The sequence below is a fragment of the Ambystoma mexicanum genome, chromosome 3p (genome assembly GCF_040938575.1).
Source record: "Ambystoma mexicanum isolate Mex_15411 chromosome 3p, UKY_AmexF1_1, whole genome shotgun sequence".
NCBI classification, from domain to species: domain Eukaryota; kingdom Metazoa; phylum Chordata; class Amphibia; order Caudata; family Ambystomatidae; genus Ambystoma; species Ambystoma mexicanum.
The window spans coordinates 52,424,459-52,434,418 of record NC_090925.1 but is presented as its reverse complement, the minus strand read 5'-3'; the positions used below and the strand labels follow the sequence as shown (position 1 = coordinate 52,434,418).

Sequence of the window (9,960 nt, the reverse complement as noted above, 5' to 3'; positions counted from 1 at the left end):
TGGCCCCGCTGCGGCCATCAGGGATCGTACATGCATATGTGGTGGTCTTGCCCGGTGGTCGCGAACCTCTGGTCCCAATGCATTGCCACCATAGCTGACATTACCTAAATAACGCTGCCACTGGAGCCAGAACCTACTCTATTGGGAGTCCCCGTCCCTGGTATATACCTAAGATCGGGCAGAAGGGCGACCCTCATAACTCATCTTCTCCTGGCCACTAAGATCACGGTGGCGTGAACTTGGAAATCCCCGGAAGGCCTCTTAATGATCTTGTGGTGGCTGAAACTCTGGGACATCTTCATAGTGGAAAAAATAACAGCAGCCTGGCAAACAGAGGCCTCCTCCACCGCTTCACGAACATTTGGTCCCCAGTGATAGACTATGACCAGAGCTACCCAGCTCTAACATATAAACCACGTTTAGTGTTGAGGCCCTATTACCCAGGAGCAAGGACTCAGTACGACGATCGGAGGAGCCGGAACTGGGCGATAATTGAGGGGTAGAAAGGGAGGTAGGAGGAGGGGAAGAGTAAGGGAATGTGAATAAATGGCTGAATATGTGGCAACGATTTAATGTTTGTAAAATATGCTGATCCTGTGTGTTGACCAAAAATAAACAAATAAAAAAAAAAAAAGAAATTGATCCATACAAGTATGGTCTAAACTTCTTCAAAGTCCACATAATGGCATAAATAAACCCTAACTGAGAGGCAGTCCAGTCCCTACGAAGAGAGGAGCCTAGCGCTCAATGTACTTTCAAATGCTGGTGCACTCGATAGTGCAGAAGGGCGAAAACAGGGTCTCTTGCAGGGGCTGTAGCAGCTCAGGAAGGTGGGTAAGTGAATTTAGAATAAGTTCCCACCATTCGTGCAAGGTTTCCCCAAGAGGGCAGAACAGGTTCCAGAAGTTGGGAATGGTTCGATAGCACAGGTTACCTGTGGAAAGGAGAGTGGCCCTCAGGGGACACTCGTGCGTACAAATGGGTGGATGCACTAGGGGCCACCGGTAAGAGATACAAGTACACACCGATCCCTGGCGCACTGCGGACCAAACTTTGTCAGTCGAGTCCACTTCGGTTGCAGGTTCAAATGCAGCAATTGTGCGGCTCTGCGGCTTTCAGCTGAAAATTTACAGTGTTGATTCCCAAATGGGATAGTGGTGATTTCTCCGCTCCTGGTGGATGGATCAGGCCAGTTTCACTGTTGCAGGCTTCAGGGCACAGCAGCAAGGCACCTGCGAAGTTCATCACCACGGCTGGGCGACACGGTAACCGTGCGTACTCTGGTTCAGGCGTTCTCTCTTTACTCCAGGCCTGGGAATGCCAAGTGTACGAAATTCAGTGTGAGAGTGCCGTAAACACAAAGCTTGCAATGTCCCACTTTTCAAGGGTCTCCTCGAAAGGGCAGCAGTGTCAGAGCAAAGATCCTGCGCAAGCTGGTCAGCCCACTGGTTGGCCCAGGGACACTTCTGAGAAGGCTTACTTGCAGGGATTTGTTGAAGGTGCAGAGAATAGTTGGTCCCACTATTCTAAGAGGTCAAAGCGTCTTTACAGACCTTCTTGTTCGATGAGATGCAGAGTGGTTTAGCGGGATAACAGGAGGCTCAGTGTGCCAAACCTTCCAGCGGGTCACAAGCGGGTCCTCGACTAGGCTTCTTAGTTCCAGGATACTTGGATCCTATCCTAGGTTTAGTGAGAATTCAAGAGATCAACCTGGCATGGGTGTTTGGAGCCTTATCTTATCCAGAATCTCCTTCGTGCCAAAACAGAGAGGACCCAATGGGAGATCTTCTCCCATACAGGCAGACAAGACGTGGACCAATCACGGACCACAGTGGTCCCAGTCATTCACAGCATACCCGACTGGCACCCAGTGTGTGTATTGGAACTAGACAGTCCAGCCCGCATCCTGGGCACACACACACAAAGTATGCAGAAGCCTGTGAAAGCTTTGCATTTCATAGGAGAATGCATGCCCAAACAAGGACTGACCTGACAAAGGGGCAAGATGGCCAAAGGACAGGTCAAAGAACCTCGTGGCATGGCCATTTTGGAGCCAGGTCACCTTTCTGTGCCAACCGCGGTAAACGCAGTTTGCATGACAAGAAAGGGTTAAAACTATGCAAAAAGATAAGCTGCCACCAGCCCTGGCCAAGGCACATCTGCACTTATCCTAAAACATTCTTTGAGGGTGTCTAGGGCCTTGGGAAATGAAAGGAAGACCCAAGCGCACTATACTGTATGGTATATTGTGCACTTGTAACATGTTGCAGAAAAGTGTCCTGTGCTACTCAAGCCTGCCGTCTTGGCGTTTATGGAGTTGCTGGCAGCTACACCGCCATTAGAATGTTCCGATCTTTTCTTCTTAATTCCTGTATTTCCGTTCTAGTATTTTTCTGTCTTCCTGTGTTTGTTCTGCATTTAGCCACGCCTACTTTTTGGCTTGGCGCGTTGCAACCGATCGCTTTTGGCTCTGGGTGTTCGTGCTAGTGCTTTTTTGAGTTTTTGGCTGTTTCATTCATCCTCTTTTGCCTTCTTGGCCCCTCTCCACTTCACGGGCCTTGCCCCGTGCCATTCTGCTCTTTAGCTTTTTTCCAGAACCCTTCCCGTTCTGCCTGTTTTCTTTGCTGCTGCTCTGTTCTGCTTGACTGCTGCCCCGGTTACGGCTAGGAGCGCCCCTCCTGCTTTGTGCTCTCACTCTCTCTATCTTTTCCCCGCTCTCCCTCTCTCGCTCCTCTTCCTGTCTTACCTCTCGGTTCTCTTACCGTTCGGTACGCTCCTAGTCCTTCCAGGTCTTCTGGTGTCGTTGCTACCTTCTTTCTTCGGTGTACAGCGTTACATACCTGTTTCTGACACTGTCCCATTTTCCTTCTGTTTGCTCCGGTTTCACTCTTGGGCGGAATACCCTCTTTGAAAGACTTACTTGCTGCCAGGTCTCTGGCTGGGCTCCTCTTTCAGCTTGGGAAGAAGTGAGCTGTTGTCAACATACCCGGATCTCTCTACTTCCTACTGTTCTACACTGGACAAGGAACTCTGGCTGTCTACCTTATCTCAAGACTTTAGAGACTGTGCCAACCAATTGAGCACCCTAAAACAAGGATTGACCTAACACCGACAAGGAGAGAGGTTTTTTTTAGCCACTTGCTTTTTTCCTCTTGCTGGCGCTCTCGGGTGGGGATCCTCTGTCCTCCTGTTTCACCAAAGTAGCAGAGTGGGTTCCACCCGAGGGAGGCCGTATCTCTTCTAAAAAAAGAAACCTAAGGACCAGAAAAAGAACGGTTGAAAACAGGAACACACGCCCGAAGATTCAGGTGAGGAGGAGGGGGTTCTGGATTTGAGTTGCATACAAGCAAAGAAAGTCGAATTTGACAGTATGCAATGCCCAAACAGACCCACAATGGCTACCGCAGAGCAAGTACAAGAACTACTTGCTGCTGTACAAAGACTTTCACAAGAGGTTCAAGCCCTCAAGGCAGAAAACGCCACCCTCCGACAGATGATAGGCAACAGAGACCAACCACGAACTGAACTTCCTCCCATGTCTTTAGATTCTGGTAAATACGATGGTTCACCCCGCAAGTTCACAGAGTTTATGGAAGCTTGTATAACACATTTCATTTTTCGACCTCAAACATACGCCTCTGACCAGGCCCGCATAGGGTTCCTGATATCAAATCTAACTGGTGTCATGGGTATCAGTCAGGTAGTTGGGGCAAGCTGGGTGGAGGCTTGGCAGGCCTGGCATAGGCACACAAAGAATGCATAACAAATCCCTACTTTCATTCCTTCCTAGTGTTTGTAGTAACTTCCTAGTTACCACTTCCCGTTGCCAAACAGGAAGTGCATGATAACTCATGCGCTCTCTAGCATTTGGGTGTGGCTGGCTATATAATGCACACCCAAGATTCTTCCAGTGCTTCGTGTTGCTTACTGTGAGCTGTATCAGAAACACACTTGCCATGCTCTGGATCAGCCAGCATCTGCTTACCTGCTCCGGATCACCCTTCTTCTGCTTACCTGCTCCGGATCATCCTGCTTCTGCTTACCCGCTCCGGATCATTCAGCATCAGCTTACCTGGTTTTTACTCCACGCTGCAGCTATTTCCAGTCAAGAGGGGACTTCTACACCAGCACCTGTAAGAACAAATAAGAACAGCATTAATACGCGCACATCAGTAACGCTGCACATACTCACCGAATCTTCCTGCAACGCTGGAATCCAGGTTAGTTGTACGAGTGCACAAACCCCTCTAAAAGAAGGCAGAGACATTTTCATTACGCTCGCTCCAATAACGCGGACGCTTATTTCACTGCGCTCTCTCTCTCTATGCGGTGCATACTTACCAAAAGCCTCCGTGCAAACTTACCACCAAGTCTCCAGTAGCGCTGAACCCGGACTCGAGGCGCTAACACCACATCATTTCTCCTGCAAGGGAAAGGGAGAGACATTACCAGGCGCGCTTGAATTGAAGTCGCTGCGCAAACCTACCAGCAGCTAGCTTCTACACGCAGCGCTACTCACCCACAAAAATACCGGCAAACAAAGACAATACGGACAATTTTGGATACTCACCATTCTCTGCGCAACGTTCACTTGTGGGAAGGACTTTCTAGCCAGTGAAGAAACTGGTACCTTGAACTCTCGGCCTCGCTGTGAAGGCATAAACCAGTGTTTGGCATCTGAACTCAGCCTACAGACATTGGCACCAATGACATGAGTGAATCACGCCCCTGCGAATGCAGGATGGAGTGCACACCCTACTAAAGATCAAGGTAAGCCCATAGGGGGACATCACAGCACACAGTAAAGAGAAGGGAAGGGCCCAGGGGATCAGGTGAATTCAGGTCTGAGTGTACACCTTGTATTTGACAGGTATTCCCTTGGGTGAAACAGGGGAAGTGAAGACTCGGGGTCAAGGGAGGCTCATCCATCGCTCCTGCAGAGACACTGGTGAGTGTGACACTGGGAATGCCTTAGCCTGGGCTACCCCACTGGTCAACAGTGCCAGTCCTCTGTTACAGGATTACAGTGGTTTCGCAGCACGATTCAAAGAGTCATTCGAAAGAAGCATTCATTTATTGAACACTCATTCCAGAGTCCCTGTGAGGGCATAAGATTGCATAGTAGCATATTTACAGCACCTACTTTCAGTTTTAACTCATGAGGAGCAGGAGGCATTCATCGTACAGCATTTTGTTCTTTACAGACTGAAATGTTGAGCCAGTAATTGACTGTTCATTGACATTGGAACAGCTGTGCCCTGTGTGAAGAGAAGTGGGGGTGCAAAAAATGTACATGAAATTATTCTGAATGTTTGTGATAGTGGAAGGTGAAGATGACCGCGTAGAACCATGCTCATTCTGTTTGTTAAAATAATAGCTGTTGTTGAATTGGAAGGGCACACAGAGGTGCACTTTCCCATTTGGACATTAGAGAGCAACTTAACACTGATGAATTGCATCAGCTGAGTAGGGAACACGCCTAAGCGTTTCATATATATATCGATACAAATACAAATGATGTGTAACCTCTCCTCATTTCTACATTTATCCACCTTTTCTACTCTAGCACTCTGAAGCAGTCCAATGCTGCTTGCAACATCTGGCATGCTGTAAATGGCATGTAACCTTCCTGTATTTCTCCCTTTATCTACATTCAGTTCTCTAGCAGTCTGAGGCAGTTCCATGCTGCTTTTGGCATCCGGCTTGCTGTAAATGATGTGCAACCTCCCCTCAGGTCTCCCTTTATCTACCTTCTCTTCTCTAGCACTCTGAAGCAGTTCCATGCTGATTGCAGCATCTAACTTCGACTCTCCACTCTCCTTCTCCCCTCACATCTCTGACGTCTCTAAGAATTCACACTACCAGCTGCACCTCCTTAGAGGTATTCTTCCTTTCCTCTCCTTCCCCCAGAAGCCCACCGTCTCCAGAGCCATGGTCCTCTCCAGGCTGGACTACTGTAATAGCCTCTATCTAAATCTGCCTACCTCCACTCTCCGCCCTCTGCAACTTATCCAGAACAGGACTGCGAGACTTGTCCTTGGCCTCAAGCCCAGGGATCGTATCTCTCCAGGACTGAAATCTCTGCACTGGCTCCCAATGGCTGTGAGGATTAAGTAAAAAACCCTCTGCATTGTACACAAGGCCTTCTGGGGTCTGGGGCCTCTATATCTTCAACTCTCTCTTCCTAAATATCTTCCCTCTCAAGCTCTTCGCTCATCTGCCTCCAACTCCCTTAGGGTCAGTCGCTTCTCCAAGCAACAAGTTGGTGGCGGATCACTCTCTTCGGCAGGGGCCTCACTCTGGAACAGCCTTCCTGCCTCCCTGAAACTCGAGGAGAACCATCTCCGGTTCCGGAAACACCTCAAAACCTTCCTCTTTGCTTCTGCTTTCTCTCCTCCCCTCCCTTGCTGAATTCCTGACTGAAATTGCACTGGTTACCTGGCCACCCTTCCAGTCTCTGGCCCAGGCCCTGTCAATTACCCACCTGCACTGCCTCCCTGGCAACCCCTGCACTTGGGGACTGTTTTTCTGTATCCCCTCAGTCCCCCTACCAGCACTTCCGTCTGCACTTCCTTGAACTGGCCACTAGCTTGCTGTTTTATGTGTCTTATTATTCCACTTCCCATGTACTGCACTTTCCCTTCTCCCCTCCCCCTGCACACTTTTCCTTTCCCCCCTTCCCATGCACTTTTCCTTTCCCCCCCTTCCCATGCACTTGCACGATCTGAATGAGACCTGGCCTAGTAGGATCGTTGTCTGTCCTCCCTTATTTCCCACCCCTTGCCTCGCCTCGAAACACTTGTGTATAGGCGCGTTATAAATGCCATATCATATCATATCATATCATAAATGTTGTGCAACCTCTTCACATTTCTATCTTTATCCACCTCATATTCCCAAGCACTCTGAAGCCCTTCTATGGTACTTGCAACACCCGGCTGCTCTAAATGATGTGTGACCTCCCCTCAGGTCTCCCTTTATCTACCTTCTCTTCTTTAGCACTCTGAAGCAGTTCCATGCTGATTGCAGCATCTGACTTGCTCTGAACGATGTGCAGCTTCTCCACATTTCTGTCTTTATCTACCTCCTCTCCTCTAGCACTCGGAAGCAGTTCTATGCTGCTTGTGGCATCTGGCTTGCTGTGAATGATGTGTAAACTCTCTGAAGTTCTCCCTCTATCCACCTCCCATTCTCTCACACTCCATCACAGTTCAGTACTGCTTGTGGCATCTGGCCTGCTGTGAATGATGTGTAATTTCCCTGAAGTTCTCCCTCTATCCACCTCCCATTCTCTCACACTCCATCACAGTTCAGTACTGCTTGTGGCATCTGGCCTGCTGTGAATGATGTGTAATTTCCCTGAAGTTCTCCCTCTATCCACCTCCCATTCTCTCACACTCCAGGACAGTTCAGTACTACTGGCCGCATCTGGCCTGCTGTGGATGTTGTGCAATGCAATGAATAATACCTAACCTTCCTGCATTTCCCCCTTTCTCCACCCCTTCTTCTCTAGCACTCCGAAGTAGTTCCATGCTATTGGTGGCATCTGGCTTGCCGTGAATATTGCGTAACCTCCCCTAGTCTTTACTTATTGTACTCCAAACATTTCTCCACCTGCCTCCCTCTTATTGTCCAGTGCTCTTAAGTGGTTATGTGTTGCTTACATCACTGTAAGGCACCAGAAATAAATAGAAACAAAAGAAATTCAAATAGCATCAAGTGGTATTAAATATGATTTCTGCTAGCATCGTCTCCTTTGTTTACCTTTTTGCAGGGCACTTTTGAATTCTGAATTTTTGAGGCTATATATAATGGGGTTACACAAAGGGGTGAAAACAATGTAAAATAGCGAGAATATTTTGCTCTTATCAGCAGGCATTCGTGACATTGGTGTCAGGTACATCATGAACAGGGCTCCATAGAAGACAATGACAACAGTGAGGTGTGAGGCACACGTGGAAAAGGCCTTTTGTCTGCCCTCTGTAGACCTGATGTTGAGGATAGCAGAGATGATGTTGATGTACGAGAGGAGAACAAGTAGCAATGTGCTGACTGCAAAGAGGGCTCCGAGCACAAAGGTCGCTAGTTCCATGGTGTGGGCATTGTTGGATGAAAGCATGAGTAGGACTGGGAGATCGCAGAAGAAATGGTTGAGTCGACGTGACCCAGAGAACGAGAGCTGAGACAGAAGTACTGCATGGGGAATTGTCTCCAGAATGCTGAATGTCCAGGATCCAGCAGCTAGCTTCTGACAAGTAGTCTTGCTCATGAGAACTGTATAAAGTAAGGGATTGCAGATGGCCACGTAGCGGTCGTAAGCCATCACGGCGAGGAGGTTGAACTCTGTGCACAGGAACCATAGGAAACAGTACAACTGCAGAAAGCACCCGATGAGGGAGATACATGAGGCCTCTTGAAAGAAGTTGGCCAACATTCTGGGAATCGTGACTGATGTGTAACTGATGTCAAGGAAGGCCAGGTTGGTGAGGAAGAAATACATTGGAGTGTGCAGACGAGAATCGGAGTAAATGATCGACATTATAAGAAAGTTTGCTATAAGAGTTATCAGGTAAATTAGCACTAATGTAGCAAACAGAGGAACTTGTAGACGGGTAAAATCAGAAAATCCCACAATAAGGAATTCCGTCAAACAGGTCCGATTTATTTCATCCATCTGTGATATTTATTCATTTTGTGTGTTCTATGGCGATGAGAAACAACTTCTTTCCTGGGAGCTGAAACTTTGGTCACTATTAAATTCCATCTGAAATTTAAAAAGAGAAAGCCCGGGTAAATATATTGCAGCTGCGTAGCCATAGCAACACAACACGCAAGCAGACACAAAGAAGCCAATAGACACATGGACACATATTGATCACAAATAAACAATAAACCTTTTTAGAAATAGGTTTCTGGGAATGACTGGTCCCTATCATATTAGAATTGATTTAGTGCAAAACACCTGGGCCCTTGTTAAGAAAGCTTCACATTAGTGCAAGAACAATTTTCCACAGTATTAGCAATGGGGCACACATTGCCCTGATGAGGAAATATTTATTTGCACAGCTTCAATTAATCATCATCTATACTCTATATCATGTCACCTTGTTAGCTCTCGCAGCAGGCAGAGCTTCACCTCTCTAGTAAGATCTCTGGGAAGATCATTGACTGTGACCCTGTTCCGGGTTAGACTGGGCCCTATTTCTCCCCCTGCCTCTGAAGGGAGAGCTAAAGAAGCATTCTTGGATCAGATGTCTATGTTAGTGATGTATTATTGATTTGGGATCCAACTGGACACAGTTTAATCTACACATGACTTCAAGAGTAATTATATAAAGATGCATTTGCCTAATCATACCTTGAAAATATAAGGAAAAAGTCAATGATAGAAGGTTACAACATAGGATCTGGAAGGTGGTGCACTCAACTGGCCCAAAGCGCTTCAATATGTATGCTATTGGCGATTCGAAAAAATATAGTTTTGTTTAATTGTTACTGACAATAAACCCATAAATAATGCAATTCAAATTAAAGGGAGATTCCAATACTGAACAACACGTTTCGGTCATGGTAATGACCATCTTTATGAGCAATGAACCTTAAACAAAACCAAAAAAGATGTCCCAGAAATGAAACTTTAGTATGTCATGAAAAGAAGCTAGCCAATAAGAATCTGCCTGCTGGAATACACTTACTGAGGTAGGAATCAATCCACTTTTTCACTGGAACGTCCGGTTGCACATTATAACGTAAAATGCTGGCCTCCAACACACACTCTATTGTGTCAAATTCATGTGGTCAATAGATAAGGAAAAACACACTAAGTGGGAAAGGATATAGAAAAAAGACCATGAAGAATAAAAATAAATAAAAAAGACTATGTGGCATGAATACCAAAAAAAGATGAAGAACAATAGAAATTGTAAACATACTGCATATAATATAGCAAAATATAGTCTG

At 46.9% G+C, this 9,960-nt stretch overlaps 1 protein-coding gene across 1 annotated transcript; it reads right to left on the bottom strand.

Moving 5' to 3' along the window:
• Positions 1-7,741: 7,741 nt before the first annotated feature.
• LOC138579724 (olfactory receptor 8U9-like) lies at positions 7,742-8,674 on the bottom strand. The gene has a single exon (XM_069649963.1). The coding sequence runs from the start codon at positions 8,672-8,674 to the stop codon at positions 7,742-7,744; it is 933 nt and encodes a 310-aa protein (XP_069506064.1).
• Between the last annotated feature and the right edge of the window lie 1,286 nt (positions 8,675-9,960).